Here is a 16522-nt window from a genome sequence, read left to right as displayed (position 1 = left end):
TTGTCAAGTAGCAGTGGGGGATTGATATTATTCCCTTTGTTTCACGATGATGATTAGGTATAATCTCCTATAACTACACCACCAAGACCGGGTAACAGAACAGCGGCCAGAGCAGCAAATTCCATAGCCGCAGTTCTTCCTCAGAAATGGCAGGAGTTAGAGGACATTTTTTGTTCTAGATAGACATAATTCCTACTTTTCACAAGCACAAACTACTCAGAAAAAACATGACTCACTTACATGAGGATCATGATCATAGATAGTACACTTGATCAGTAACCTTTTGATGTAAACTTGATTATCAACTTTCCCAAACATATAGATATCTTGTTTTCTACATTAATTCAAATATATGATTGTCTATCTTTAACTGTTGTAACTATTGCAGATAGTAATGTACATAGAAACAATCCAACAAGCATTTCTACATGCTAGAATAAAAAATTGATTTCCAAAAAAAAAAATGCTATCATCAATTTACCTGATATCACAAATAAAGCTAACCAGTTTGATTTATTCTCGAAAGAGAAACAGTTTGCATCTCTATTCTTTGTCAAGTCTCGGTGTACATGCACTTTGTAACATACATGGCTTTGAATTGTCGAGATATTAAGGAATAAATAACTTTATCAGTGGTAGAAACACTTGCATGTATGAGTACAATACAACTTTATATTAAAACTAATCGAGAACACAAATAAACAATAATTTGAAGGTAGATGGTGATTGAATTGAGGGAAAGACGATGACATTAAAAACTTACAGATATACATAGCAAATGGGATATGGCAGTGAAGTTAGTCTGTCTCAAGAAAAAAGGCAATCAGAACCAAAAAACCTCAAAAAATCACGCAGCAACATGTAAGCTAACATATGCAGATGATCACGACCAAAGTGGAATACACATGGATGAGAAAACAAAAATTCAACAGAAAGGTCTCTATGAAACTAATGATGAGCACGTTATGAAAAAGTGTAATGACTCAGTTATATAAGAACCAGTTGACAATCAGAAAGCCAATACACAAGAAACATCTCTGCTGTAAACCACAAAAGATTTCCTGAAATATAGAATACACGAATACAAATAGAAGAAAAACAACCTTTGTACAGTTTCAACTAACTCCATAATTATTGATATCTGGTAAGAGGTAACTATGCGAAAAACCTGAAACTTGCAAATCAGTCTCCCCAACTTTAATAGCACTTGGTGGAATTATGGGTGGTGTCATGCTAATACAGAAGGAAGTATAAGAAATGGTGATAGGAATATTCTTGCCTATGCACACAAGTTCAGGATGTCAAAAATCTAACTTTGACATGTATAAGCAAACTAATCTACCGTCTACACATTCTAGATTAGCCATTTAATATGTTCAATAACTGGAATAGAGTAGCCTTGGTAAAGGTATGGAAGTCGTTGACATAGCTAGTTGTAGGTGTCACAATGATATCCACCTTCACGAAAATCTCCATATGGAAATACATTAACCTCCGCCTGCAAGAACCCAGAGAACATTATTGATAGGTTCCAAAGTTATCAACTTAAAAGTTTTGGGAACTAATTAAGTATAAAAGTAAACCTAAGGTAAGAGACAACTATCTGATGGTTTCAATCATTTTCGATGCCACCATATTTCTAAATCAATAAATCAGTTCTCAAATGACAACAATAACATCAGACCAGTTCTTAGATGGAGTCTGAAAGAAATTCATGACTATGTTAGATTGCTTTAGTGTAGGTAGCTTTAGAAACAAGTCTCAGCTACGCCGCTGAGCAGCAACATAGTCTGCTGCAGTAAATGAATGAAAAAATGCCAACTCTGTACGAGTATCATATGTCAATATTGCTCCTTTCCTGGTGACAAAAAAAGAAGAAGAAGAAAACAGACAACAAGGATGATTTGAAGTTGCTTCCAATAAGACATTGAGATCTAGTAAGAAGACATGTGATGTACTAGAATATTCAAAGTGAAATTGTGTACCCACCACCACAGTCTGGATTCAGTGTGCACAATGATTCAGACCCAATAAAAACAATATGTGCAATGCGCATCTCATGCAACTCTGGTATTACAATCTCTACAGTCTTTAACCACGAGATAAATAAAAATCTTGAATGTACTAACAATCTTGTAGAATGATAGATACTCACAATAGTAACGCTAATTGTTCCAACAATTCTAAACCAAAGCTGGAAGATACCCTTGCCAAAGTCCAAGAAAAAGTAATGGAGAATGTAATAATAGAAATAGACATACTTTGCATCCATGCTTTTCCCATAGTCGACTGAGAACATTCTCACACTTGTCAGATAAACCAGTTGAGAAGACATCATTAAACCACTACAAGAGTAAGTTGCTATGAGATTATCAAAGAAATAATGATTATAACCAAAAAAATTAAAATTCAATGCACAACAGGTGTAGTCACATCTGCATATTTTCCAAGGCGCAGTGATTCCAGAGATCTCGAGCACTCTTGTGAAGGGAAGTTAGGTACACAAGGGAGGGACTGAAAGAAATAGAGACAAATGATTAAATTACAGAAACTGTACTTCTGATCCACAATGATGTCCAAAATCAATAAGTGAAAGCTAGGACATGAAGTTCCTTAGGCAATTTATACACAGACTAAGAGAACCAAATGCAAACATTAAGACATGTAGTTCCTTAACCAACTTATCCACATGAAGTTACTAAGAAACATATTAGTGAAAGCTCTAATTCTACATCCAGCATTTCAAGAACATAATGCAAAATGAAGACTTGTATCCAAAGTAGAAAACAATGTTTGCAGCCACCACTATAAGGAAGAAGGAAAATATGCACGATATTTGCAAGGAAAAGAGGCACAAGGTAGAAGGACTATAGTTCCCATAAGGAAAGCTCATTAAATCAAGCTCTTGTAGCCGGTTCTTGTTTTCAATTTAGATGTAAAAGATAACCATGAGGAGGCAGCAATTGGATGTCGTCTTGCTTTGATTTTGTGTCAAGAACTTGAAGCGACTGAAAATTGGGAGGATACAATTGATGATATTATCAATAATTTTGAGAAACATCACAGACGGAAGCTCCTGTACAGTATCTCCTTCTAATGAAATGATGACAATCTTAATAGTGTTAATGGAACTATCAGTTTGTTCTGTGTCCAATTTGTCTACTGGTATGCTAGGAACACATTGCCTTTTTATGTATAACCTTCCTAGTTATGGCAAGTGACAAAAATATTGCTTAAAAAGCCTTTGTTGGCTCAGATTATTTTTGCAGCGCTCATGCTTCTCCGTTCTCATAAAAAAAATCAGTTCCAAATCCTGCTATAGAAACTGAATAACATAATACCTTCTGGACCCAAACATCCTTGTACTCCACGATATATGGATGGCTTAACTTAGCTAATAGATCCATCTGCCATAGAATAATACATACACAGATATCAGCAAATATCAATTAGCTTAACATTATGCAAACCTATCTACTCAACATAATATCATTCCAAGCCAAAGTGAAATTTACTTTATAACCTGCAGACACAAGGTTCTAAAATAAGACAATGGCTTGCATGACAATTCTGCTTCGCTTTCAAAAACTAATAACTTTTTAGAGAGAAATTAATATGATTTGATTAACAAACCCTATAGCTATTCAATTTAATTTCCAACTGATGAAGGTAAAATACATGCTAGACTCCCAAAATTGTACAAAAAACACAAAAATATCAAAACCCTAAAGCTAAAATTTAGACTTTCAAAGATAGCATATCTAACCTGATAAACCCTATTCCAACAAAATCGTGTTCTTCAGCGAGAACTATGACGGAAATCATGTTATTCAGCGAGAACTATGATGAAAATCGTGTTCTTCAGCAAGAATCTCTTCAACACTTCAGCGAGAAATCTGTGACAAATTGTGTTCTTCAGCGAGAAATCCGAGAGAAAATCGTGACGGAGAGAGTTAGATTCAGTTCATCTGTGACAGGTAGACTTAGCTTCAGCTCTTGATCAGTTTTCTAGACTTAGCTTCAGCTCTTCAGTTCATCAGAGAAAAGCATGTTCTTCGGTTCATTAGAGAATTTTCTGATTTGGGGAAAATAAAGTTTTAATGTTTTATGAATTATTATTTTTTTGCCCAATAAAAATGGGAGGGAGAGTTAAAAATGTTGGAGGTAATATAATATTTTACTGAAAATTTTAAGGCCACACTTGTAATGTGTTGTTTTTACAATTATAAAAATAGGACACTTTAAAAGTGTGGCCATATATGTAAATAGTTGTTTGCAATTCTATCATATTGTAACAACGCTTATAAAGTGTAGCTTATACCATTAAAGAGTACACTTTGCAAGTGTTGCCAATATTATCGAAGCTAAAAGTTAAAAACTTGGACTACGCTTTAAAAGCGTCCCCAAAAATATTTTAGGCAACACTTTACAAGCGTTGTCCAGAATTAGTGTGGTCGTAATCCTAAAATGGTGTAGTGTCACCTCACCACATATAGAGGAACTACACTCTCTCCTTCTTTGACAGAAAGGTCTGGTTCCACATCTTCCCCATTTTCAAACTCATTCTCTTCTTGAGGATCTTCTTCACAATCACCTGATGGCTCTTCCTCAACACTAAGATATATCTCCCCTCCTTGCATTAGAGAATTCAATCGATTGGGACACTCACGCATTATATGACCCCATCCTCTACATTTGTAACATTGAATACCTTTAGGCAATTTGGTTGGGTCAGTGATACCTTTGTCTCTTGGGGGGTACTTTGGAGTGTTTCCTTTGAAGGGATTCTTCTCATAAGTCTTTTTGACATCCGCACCCTTGCCCCAACTTGAAGATGCTGAAACTCCCCCTTTGTCCTCGCTCCAAGAATTGGAAGATGAAGTATTATACTTAGACACTTTCTCCTGCTTGAATTCCAACTCTATCTCATGGGCTTCCTCAAAGACGACATTCAAAGTAGCAAACAGATGAATGGTCATCTTAGAAGAAATCTCTTTGTTCAACCCTACGTTGAAGTGAATCACGACATGTTCTTCAATCTCACAATATTCTAGCTTCTTGGCTATGTTTTGAAACTCATCATGATAGGCATCCACACTTCTACTTCCTTGCCTCAAGTTGTACAATTTGGCAAGTAACCCTTGGTGGTATCTTTCCAGCACATACTTAGCTCTCATCAATCTTTTCAATTTCGGCCATTGTGGAGGATAACCTTCTTGAACAACTAAGTGATACCTCTTCATCTATTCACACCATGTGACAGCATACCCTTCAAATTGAGCGATAACATAGCAACTAATCTGGATCTCCGTCAAGTCATTGACATTGAAAAGCCGGTCACATTGCGACTCCCATTCTAGATAAGTATCGGGATTGCATTCCCCTTCGAATGTTGGAAGAGTCGTTTTGATATAGTTGATGCCAACTGCTACGACTTGATTTCGAAAACTAAGGTTTCGGAACCAATTTCGCAACTTTTGGCAATTTTTGTTAAGTTTTGGAAAAAATTATAATTTGGAAGTCACCACTTAATTTTTTAGGAAAAAATAAGAAAATCATTTAAAAAGGAATTTTTGAAAGGAAATATTTTAAATAAAAACAGAGTCGGGTAAGGGTTCAAATAATTCTCTAAAGAAGGGTTTAGGCATCTTAGAGAATCCGCTAACACGCGGTTGACCGACAGATTTAAAAGTTTGGCTAATTTTGAATGAAAACTTAAATTACTCATAAAAAATCTTTGTGAGAATAAATAGATATTAATTTATACTTAACAAATAATGAAATATATAAAAAAAAATGGTTAAAGTGTCGAAAATGTTTTTAACTTGATAATTTATCCGAGTTAAAGATTTTAAACCAAAGAGTTAGTTCAAATTCATTAACGTGGATTCAAAGCTTCTTAATAACTATGAAAGAGCATGAATGGTTCTTAAGTTATTCTTTAAGCTTAAGTTGCCTAAGAACAAACTATGTTGATAAATAATTAGGCAAACCAACCTTTCAAAATGAAAATTAATAAGTAACGCCGACTCTTGTGAGGATTCATCCAAGGTAATAAGAAGTTAATAAAATGGTTAGACATCATAATAACAAGGAAAGCAAGCAAGTAATACAAAGAAAGGTCTGGACTTTTGGTCCAAATTCGGCCGCTTCCTCATTTTCTTCTCTGTTGCATCTGTGTTTTTCGGACTTTTGAGTCCATAAATTCTTCTTTGTATCGCTGCTGTTGCAAGTTTAAATTGGACTTTTTAAGTCCAAAATTCCACCTTCTTAGCCCCTTTAGTTGCTTTTTCTGATTTTTGGGTTTTAACCCAATTTCGCTGCTCATTTTTCGGCCTCTCTAAGCTGCTGGTGCTGCTGATTTTTAGGCAGCTTTAACCCAATGTATTTACTTCTCTCTCAACTTGATAGAGGTTGACTAGAAAAGAAGAATATGCAAGAGATGGGGAGTCCAAGTAGACTCAATGGAAGAGAATTCATGCGAAGAAAACGAAGAAAAAGAATTAGTAATTGATCAAGAAGAGGGCTGATTATAATTTGACATATAAACGAAACTCAAGCAACATTTAATAATGCAACTTAAATCTACCCAATAAAAGAAAGAAACAACCAGGGACAAAGAGTGCAACTTTCCATCGTAAAGCAATTTCTCATATGCAAAACAGAAGTCACCGTAATAACAATTGAATGTAAGCAAAAATTTGGTCAACAGCTAAGTGGAACAAATACACGTTCATAAGCTTCCTAAAAAAATCAGAAATAATAACAACAAATAGATAAAAAAAAAAAAAGAACAGTCAATTATAATAGCAACTAATCTCCTGGAAACAGATTTGGACATCAAAATGAGTAAGAGAAACTTGAAACTAACTAAAGGCCAAAGAGGTGCAGGTTAGATCAACTTAATAGACCAAACACTAAGCTAGTTTGCATATCAGTGCACCAGAAAAAAAAAAAAATCCTCAGAGTATAAACAAATCGGCTAATTAATCTACTGTACAATGAGTATTACAGACAATTAGCAATGCAAACCAAAGGATCCCAACAACTTCCAAATTCCAAGAAGCAAACAAACAATGGAATACTATCTAAACCTAAACAAAACGAGACGCAAAAGAAACTAAGGCATGCTGGAAAATTACGAAACATAAGTCACCATATAATAAAATTGGCGATATTCGAAATTACGAGAGACAAGCCGAAAAAATGCAAAACCCGAAAATAGCATACTCATCCGCTGTCCAAACTAGGACGAAAATGACGCAAAACTAAACATGAATTCTAAACTAAAACTAACTTACTATTACCATTAGTTACATACACTTTGAAAACCTCAAAAGAAAAGATGGAGAATGTCATCTTCATGTCGATTAAACACAGACTTAAAAAGAAGAACATTTAAAGTAAATGGGCAGCCAACTCATGCTAGTAAGAAGCTCCCTTTTACGCTCATGGCCAAAATGATTGAATTAACTAGGATGAACAAAAGAATCCAAGCAGCACGTAGTCATCAAATACTACTAAACGGTTATCCCAAAACAACTGAGCAGTATTGAACTAAAATTACTGATCTATACTTGAAAATACACTAGAGAAATAACGAAGTGGCTTCTTTGACACTTCAAAACATATACTCAAAATAAGAAAAAATTATTCCAGCAAACAGACACAGTACATAATCATGGCGGTTAACAAATGAACAAACCAAGCTTAAGGCGAGCACAACCACGAACTCAAGAAGACTAAGAAACAGCGACAACCAATTCAAACAGGTATTAAGACATTTCAAAAGCGAAGCGAACACTATACCAGTTTCAGAAAGCTTAAGATAAAGAGAAAAACTCAGCTTGTGCATGTCATATAGGATCCCTCTTGAATCGACAAAGAACAAAACACGATTCAACTCGTTCAAACTCGAGATGAACAAAAGAGTTACTAAATGTTTACCACTTGCTGAGCAGCGAATGGGACGGTGACGAGTTTCTGGGAATGCTTCCACCACGAAAACTTAACCACGAACAGCGAAATGAAGAACTTCGACAGAATACGAGCAGTTCTCTATTCGGGAGAGTATTTCGAGTGTATTGCTACTTTTGCTCAAGTTATTCTCGATATTTTCGATAAAAAATCCCCCCTTAACAATGATAAAAATGAGTGTTTATATAGAGGGGGAGCTAGGGCATATTTGGGGGGGGGGGGGAATGAGGGTAAAATTGGAATCCCTTTTTTGAAATTTGAACTTCTTCCCTAAGAACAGAAAAGTTGCTCCTTGATGTGCGAAAACATAAATTTTTCAACAAACTCCAACGGTAAACAACAAGGGTCGTTCGATCTTGAGGCGAGGACAAAGGGACGAGGAGATCATTCCACCTGGCTGCGAAGGACGAAGCTGCCTGCTAGAATCGGCGCTGGAGTAGTACTACGCGTACTGTTTGTCGGGGAAAAGAGGAAGACGACGAGAAAATGCAGCGTACCATTGTATGCGTACTGCCACTGCTTTCCCTGTATAGCCGTGAGTTACTTCTGTGATTTTTGACTCTGTTAGCTGCTATTGTCGTTCGAATTGGACGTCGCTACTATGTACCGCTACTGAGTGTTCTCGGTCTTCTTTTGAGGAAGGATTTGGGCCGCGTTTGGGTCAAAGGAATGAAAATGGTGGGCTGGAAATTGGAGGCTGAACGCATGAGATTTGGTCTAGTATTTGGCTGAAAATTAATCCAATAAGTGGAGCAAAAAATATTGGTCAAATTTGAATTCGAAAAGTAACCAAACGGATTACAAATTTGGCCAAGTGAAATTCAGACTTTAGCCAGAATTGCATGTCATGGGCGAATTAGACTAAGAATTGAATAAGATAAATTAATATTAATTAATTAACGAGTTTCTTAATTTTAACGAAATAAAAATAATTAACTTAATTGTAAACTAATGATTCAAAATTATAACCATAATTTAAACTAAACTAATTTAACAAAATTCTTACTAAAATTAAAATCTTTTTAAGTTGATTTTCAAATGTTTATAAAGTATTCTTAATTATATACACAATTATGTAAAATCTATTTACTACTTAAAATGCTATAAAAATGGGTAAAAAAACTTTTTTAAAAAATTGATTTTTTATAAATTAATTATTTCAAATCGTTTGAAATTTAAAAACTCAAAAGTTAATTCCTATCATGGAGGGTCAAAGTTGGATGTCAACAACTGCCCCTCATTTGACTGGGATGGCTGAAAGAGATCCGAGGCAAATGAAATTGACGAATCCAATTTTGTCCGTCCACTAATTCATCACTTTGAAATGGTAAATGGTAAAGATTCTGAGAAAGTGTGGCCGGACTCTGGTATTGAGTTTCCTACTTATCTCAGGTTATATGAGAACTCAGGCCACTTGTAGTTCAAAAGACGATTGATTTTTAAGCACGATTTGAAGGTATCGCAAGAGCTATTCCGGTGTCGAAGTATGGAGTGACCGAAAAGCTCAAGAATGGAGTGGTAAGTGTTTTATCGGAGTACAATCGAGTTTTCAAGATGGAACCCTCCTACATATCCCTAAACTTTAGGAATCAGACTGCTTGTAGTCCGACTCAATCAGTTGAAAAGGAAATCTCTTATGCGGAAATAACCTTTAAGGATGAGTGACAAATTAATTGAGCGTGGAAAAAAGGCTTGCAAATATCTCAACTATGAATGTGGGGCCCTTCACACCCATATGTAAGAACATACATGGATATAGCTTCCAAAGCTCTAGGTGTATTGTCACTTGAATTTGAAAAATTTGCCTTTAGTGAGAGTTTGAAAATTTCACCAAATGCGAAACTGAAACTGTTAAACCCAAGAAAAACCCACACGCCTTATCATAGGAATGTAGTTTGATTGTAGTGGAAGTCGTTCCTCAACACGCGTCCTAAGAGTTTGATATTCCTCTTTGGACTATGTCCCAGTTCGCTGCTAAGAAAAGTTCCACGTTGTGTTGCGTCCTATTTTGACGTAGTCCACTTCGTGTGTTTCAAAATCTGGAGAAAATAGTCAGTAGAAAATGTAATATAAATACAAATATAATTTGTCTAAACCTGGTTTAACATGTCATACTGAAGGAGATGACGATCCAATTTCAAGTGTATTTCTCTTGAAGTAAGTGGTGATCCAAAATGGTATGTCGATTTGAACGATGTGATGATTCGATAACATTACATAACGTGTCACGTTGACGGAACTGACTCTCCAATAAAATTTTTAACGTGTCACATTGAAGGAAGACACGCTCTAATAAAAATTTGAACGATGTGATAATTCGATAACATTATATAATGTGTCACGTTGAAGGAAGTGACTCTCCAATAAAAAATTTAACGTGTCACATTGAAGGAAGTGACACTCCAATAAAATTTAGCGTGTCACGTTGAAGGAAGTGACACTCCAATAATATAACATGTCACGTTGTTGAAGGAAGTGACGCTCCAATAATATAACGTGTCATGTTGAAGGAAGTGACGCTCTAACAATAATATAACGTGTCACGTTGAAGGAAGTGATGCTCCAATAATAATATAACGTGTCACGTTGAACGAAGTGACGCTCCAATAATAATTTAATGTGTCACTTCGAAGGAAGTGACGCTCCAATATAACAACGTGTCACGTTGAAGGAAGTGACAATCCAATAATAATTTAACATGTCACGTTGAAGGAAGTGACGCTCCAATAATAAATTAATGTGTCACGTTGAAGGAAGTGACGCTCCAATAATAAATTAATGTGTCACGTTGAAGGAAGTGACGCTCCAATAATAAATTAATGTGTCACGTTGAAGGAAGTGACGCTCCAATAATAAATTAATGTGTCACGTTGAAGGAAGTGACGCTCCAATAATAAATTAATGTGTCACGTTGAAGGAAGTGACGCTCCAATAATAAATTAATGTGTCACGTTGAAGGAAGTGACGCTCCAATAATAAATTAATGTGTCACGTTGAAGGAAGTGACGCTCCAATAATAAATTAATGTGTCACGTTGAAGGAAGTGACGCTCCAATAATAAATTAATGTGTCACGTTGAAGGAAGTGACGCTCCAATAATAAATTAATGTGTCACGTTGAAGGAAGTGACGCTCCAATAATAAATTAATGTGTCACGTTGAAGGAAGTGACGCTCCAATAATAAATTAATGTGTCACGTTGAAGGAAGTGACGCTCCAATAATAAATTAATGTGTCACGTTGAAGGAAGTGACGCTCCAATAATTTAACGTGTCACGTTGAAGGAAGTGACAATCCAATAATAATTTAACATGTCACGTTGAAGGAAGTGACGCTCCAATAATTTAACGTGTCACGAGAAATGAAAATCTTACTGGGAATATAACCGAGACGGTGTGGCGCCTACGTATCCCGTTGAGCGGGAATTAGGTCAAACGTAGTTCCAACATAAAGAGAAATTGATTTTTTTTTTTGATAACGTGATCGAAGCCAGTGAAGGCCGCCTACGTATTCCAGTAGGGAAATCAGTCGAACGTAGTTCACATACAAAGAAACATTAAAAAGGGAATAAAGAAGTGACCGAAGCCGACATAGGCCACCTACGTATCTCATTCTTGAGAATTTTAGGTCAGACGTAGTTCATTTTATAGAAAAAAGGACTTACAGATAAAATCAAACCAACATACGATTACAAAGAAAACAAAATGATAAAGAGCGATTACAAGGAAATAAAGCACCAAACTCTAAATGCAAGACTAAAAGACACCAAAAGTGCGACTTCCAAGAAACTTGCTTCTTCTTTGCAACTGATTATGCCAACAACTACTCCTTGTGCCTAGGTAGTGGATTGGTTTTCACATTGGGTGGAGCATGTGCCAGTTTTACCACCTTCGTTGTCAATCATATCTTGAATTTTTATGTTTTCAGAGTGATACATTTCACGGTATCATGTCCGACAACTCCTGAATGATAAGCACAACACTTATTTGGCTCATACCACTCGGCTGAAGTGTTCACAGTGTTGGCTTCCACTGGTTGGAGTATTCCTGCCTCTTTCAATCTCTCAAAAAGTTGAGTCCGTGTCTCACACAATGGAGTGAAGTTTCGAGTAGGCTTTTTCTCAAATTTGGGACGAGGTCCATCGTTTCGATGATTTCGCATTGGTCGTGGAGGACGAAATGTTGCTTGATTGTTGCAAACATAGTATTGTGAACCGGGATAGCCTGGAGGTGGTTGACGGTTATATGAGGTATTTCCTCGAGTTGTTAACATCATAACTTCTTTCTCCTTTTTCTTTCCAAATGAACCAGTTTGATAGGCCCTATTAGCAAACTGAGATGAGGTGTAACTCGTTATTCGGCCAGTCTTGAGACCGTCTTCAATCATTTCTCCAGCCTTGATAACTTCAGCAAATGTTTTTCCACCCATTGTCACCATTCGCTCGTAGTATTCTGAGTCTTGAGCTTGAATGAAATAGGTGATCATTTCTGATTCCTCCATGGATGGGTGCACTCTAGCAGCTTCTTCCCTCCAACAAATGGCATATTCTCGAAAGCATTCAGTCGAATTTGGTTTTAGCTTGGTAATAGAGATCCTATCAGGAGCGATTTCAACATGAAACTAGTAGTGATCCACAAAAGCATTTGCTAGATCATCCCAAGTACGCCAATTGGTAGGATTAACGTTGAAGGAAGTGACGCTCCAATAATAATATAACTTGTCACGTTGAAGGAAGTGACTCTCCAATAATAATTTAATGTGTCACTTTGAAGGAAGTGACGCTCCAATATAACAACATTTCATGTTGAAGGAAGTGACACTCCAATAATAATTTAACATATCACGTTGAACGAAGTGACACTCCAAAATATTACTGTGTCACGTTGAAGGAAGTGACGCTCCAATAATAATATAACTTGTCACGTTGAAGGAAGTGACTCTCCAATAATAATTTAATGTGTCACTTTGAAGGAAGTGACGCTCCAATATAACAACATTTCATGTTGAAGGAAGTGACACTCCAATAATAATTTAACATATCACGTTGAACGAAGTGACACTCCAAAATATTACTGTGTCACGTTGAAGGAAGTGACGCTCCAATAATAATATAACTTGTCACGTTGAAGGAAGTGACTCTCCAATAATAATTTAATGTGTCACTTTGAAGGAAGTGACGCTCCAATATAACAACATTTCATGTTGAAGGAAGTGACACTCCAATAATAATTTAACATATCACGTTGAACGAAGTGACACTCCAAAATATTACTGTGTCACGTTGAAGGAAGTGACGCTCCAATAATAATTTAACGTGTCACGTTGAGGGAAGTGATGCTCCAATATAATATCCTTCAATTCTGGTAATGATACATTGGTCTAAATAACGTCTTGTCTTCTTCATTGTGCCAAGCTATTCCATGAGGCAACTGTGGGTCTAATGATGCCTTGTAACTTTGTAATTCCTGCATCCAAAGAAAAATTCTTAGTTTTGAGAGACTGATTCATGTTGGCTTTGCCTTGCCATCCTGATGCTCCTCTGCCTTTTGGATTACAAGCTTGTCCGGTCTTGAAATGTCGCTTGATGGAATTTTTGAGGACCTCCTCAAAAGTTCTGCCACGGTTTGAAACATAACATAACCTTTGAACTTTCTGTAGTTTTTTGGTTGAATTTTTGAGTGAATCTCAAAAATTGTGCCCCAGTTGCAACTTTGATGTAATCATTGATTCAACCTTGTTGGAAAAATTTCCTCTTCCAACGAATTTTGAGATGCTCTCAAAATTCCGCCCCAGTTTTCATTATAAAGAGAAATGAAAATCTTACGAGGAATATGACAGAGCCGGTGTGGCGCCTATGTATCCCGTTGAGTAGAAATCAGGTCAAACGTAGTTCCAAAATAAAGAGAAATTGAAATATTTTTTTGATAATGTGACCGAAGCCTGTGAACACCGCCTACGTATTCCACTAGGGAAATCAGGTCGAACGTAGTTCACATACAAGGAAACATTAAAAAGGGAATAAAGAAGTGACCGAAGCTGACATAGGCCCCCTACGTATCTCATTCTTGAGAATTCAGGTCAAATGTAGTTCATTTATAGATAAAAGGGGTTACAGATAAAATCAAACCAACGTACGATTACAAAGAAAACAAAATGATAAAGCGCGATTACAAGGAAATAAAGCACCAAACTCTAAAATGCAAGACTAAAAGACACCAAAAGTGCGACTTCCAGGAAACTTACTTCTTCTTTGCAACTGATTATGCCAACAACTACTCCTTGTGCCTAGGTAGTGGATTGGTGTTCGCATTGGGTGGAGCATGTGCCAGTTTTACCACCTCGTTGTCAATCAGATCTTGAATTTTATGTTTCAGAGTGATACATTTCTCGGTACCATGTCCGACAACTCCTGAATGATAAGCACAACACTTATTTGGGTCATACCACTTGGCTGAAGTGTTCACAGTCTTGGCTTTTACTGGATGGAGTATTCCTGCCTCTTTCAATCTCTCAAAAGGTTGAGTCCGTGTCTCACACAATGGAGTGAAGTCTCGAGTAGGCTTTTTCTCAAAATTGGGACGAGGTGCATCGTTTCGATGATTTTGCATTGGTCGTGGAGGACGAAATGTTGCTTGATTGTTGCAAATATAGTATTGTGAACTGGGATAGGCTGGTGGTGGTTGACGGTTATATGATGTATTTCCTCGAGTTGTTAACATCATAACTTCTTTCTCCTTTTTCTTTCCAAGTGAACCAGTTTGATAGGCCCTGTTAGCAAACTGAGATGAGGTGTAACTCACTATTCGGCCAGTTTTGAGACCGTCTTCAATCATTTCTCCAGCTTTGATAACTTCTGCAAATGTCTTTCCACCCATTGTCACCATACGCTCATAGTATTCTGAGTCTTGAGCTTGAATGAAGTAGGTGATCATTTCTGATTCCTCCATAGGTGGGTGCACCCTAGCAGCTTCTTCCCTCCAACGAATGGCATATTCTCGAAAGCATTCAATCGATTTTGGTTTTAGCTTGGTAATAGAGATCCTATCAGGAGCGATTTCAATATGAAAGTTGTAGTGATCCACAAAAGCATTTGCTAGATCATCCCAAGTATGCCATTTAGTCACATTTTGCTTTAAGTACCACTTCAAGGCTTTTCCAGTCAGACTTTGATTGAATAACTTGATTCTTATCCCTTCGTTGTTTCCAACGCCAATCAACTTTTCACAGTAAATTTTCAAGTGAAAGAAAGGATTTCCTGATCCATTAAACTTCTCAAACTTTGGAATCTTGTAACCGGGTGGAAGCTCAACCTCGGGGAATGTGCACAACTCTTCATATCTCACACTCTGGCTATTATCGAACCCACGAAGACCTCTCATAGCATCCTCTAATCTTTTCATCTTCCTATTCATCATTTCAGCATCAATTGATTTTGCATCATTTTCAATTTCAACATAATGATTAACATCTTGGCGGTGAAACTCTTGAGCATTGGTAACAGGTGGAGCAGTGACATAAGTGTACATTGACGGAGAATGATGTGTTACCGTTGGAGCCTTTGGAGGAGCAAATGTGTACACAAGAGGAGTATCCTGAGTTGAATGAGTGAGAGAAGCACTTTGAGTTTGCTGAAAGGTGGTAAAATGATCTCCTTGATTGAGCTCACTTGAAGCTAGAAAGAAAGGTGGCATGGGCCCTTTTTGGCGAGCATCAGGTGGTAAGTTCTGAGAAGCAGCTTGGTATTGCGTTACCAGGAAGTTCAGTTCACCAATTCGTTGCTCTAGACGAGCGATGACTTCCATGGGTGATTTTGTTGCTACCGAGGCACTAGGATTGGCTGCGACAGATGGAGTGGCGATCATTTTGGATGAAGCAACCGTGCTGATAGTGGAATCCAGTTTAGACCGAGTCCTCTTAGTAGTACAAGTAAGAAATGAAAAGTCTATAGAAATTTCCTTGCCCTTAGACCGTGTAAAATATGGATGTTCTGCCAGTGGGTACTTTGGTGAAGTAAGCAAGTTTGATTACCAACACAAATCAGTCTCTTCTTCTAAAACAACTCAAAAATAAGAGAGTTAGTCCATTAGTCATAATAATCAACCAATGTAACATATAAAGCAAATAACATTTGTTTTTCTTAAAATAAATTAGTCCAAAATTCGAGGAGGGAGAGACTCTAGAAAGCGATCAAATGGAAAAAATTGATCATTTTGTGAATTAAAACTTTAATGAAAGAAATGAATTTGAACAAAGCAAACTATGTGATTTCAATGAAGGTTCAAATGTTCACATGTTGCTTTTTACTTCATCAGGAAGCTAATTTGAGAATAATGACGTTTGAAAATTGATTCGAAATTGATGAAATATTTAGTAACGCCGACTAGGTAGGTGTGAAAAATATCTTTGAAGAAACAACGGGATCTACGTGAATTTGAATGATGACCTAATAATATATTTTCTTTTAAAGCTCTATTGAACCTAGAACATGAGTGATTTTGAACGTATTTTGATAATTGAGTCAAACCTATTTCGAAAAGCTTGAAAAT

At 36.6% G+C, this 16522-nt stretch overlaps 1 protein-coding gene across 1 annotated transcript; it reads right to left on the bottom strand.

Annotated features, from left to right (window-relative positions):
- Positions 1-14248: 14248 nt before the first annotated feature.
- On the bottom strand, positions 14249-15778 carry LOC107062951 (uncharacterized). Its single transcript, XM_015314253.1, has one exon. The coding sequence runs from the start codon at positions 15776-15778 to the stop codon at positions 14249-14251; it is 1530 nt and encodes a 509-aa protein (XP_015169739.1).
- Between the last annotated feature and the right edge of the window lie 744 nt (positions 15779-16522).

Source organism: Solanum tuberosum, unplaced genomic scaffold (assembly GCF_000226075.1).
Source record: "Solanum tuberosum cultivar DM 1-3 516 R44 unplaced genomic scaffold, SolTub_3.0 scf00286, whole genome shotgun sequence".
In the NCBI taxonomy this organism is placed as follows: domain Eukaryota; kingdom Viridiplantae; phylum Streptophyta; class Magnoliopsida; order Solanales; family Solanaceae; genus Solanum; species Solanum tuberosum.
The sequence above is the reverse complement of the archived record's forward strand: the minus strand, read 5'-3'. Positions and strand labels throughout refer to the sequence as shown.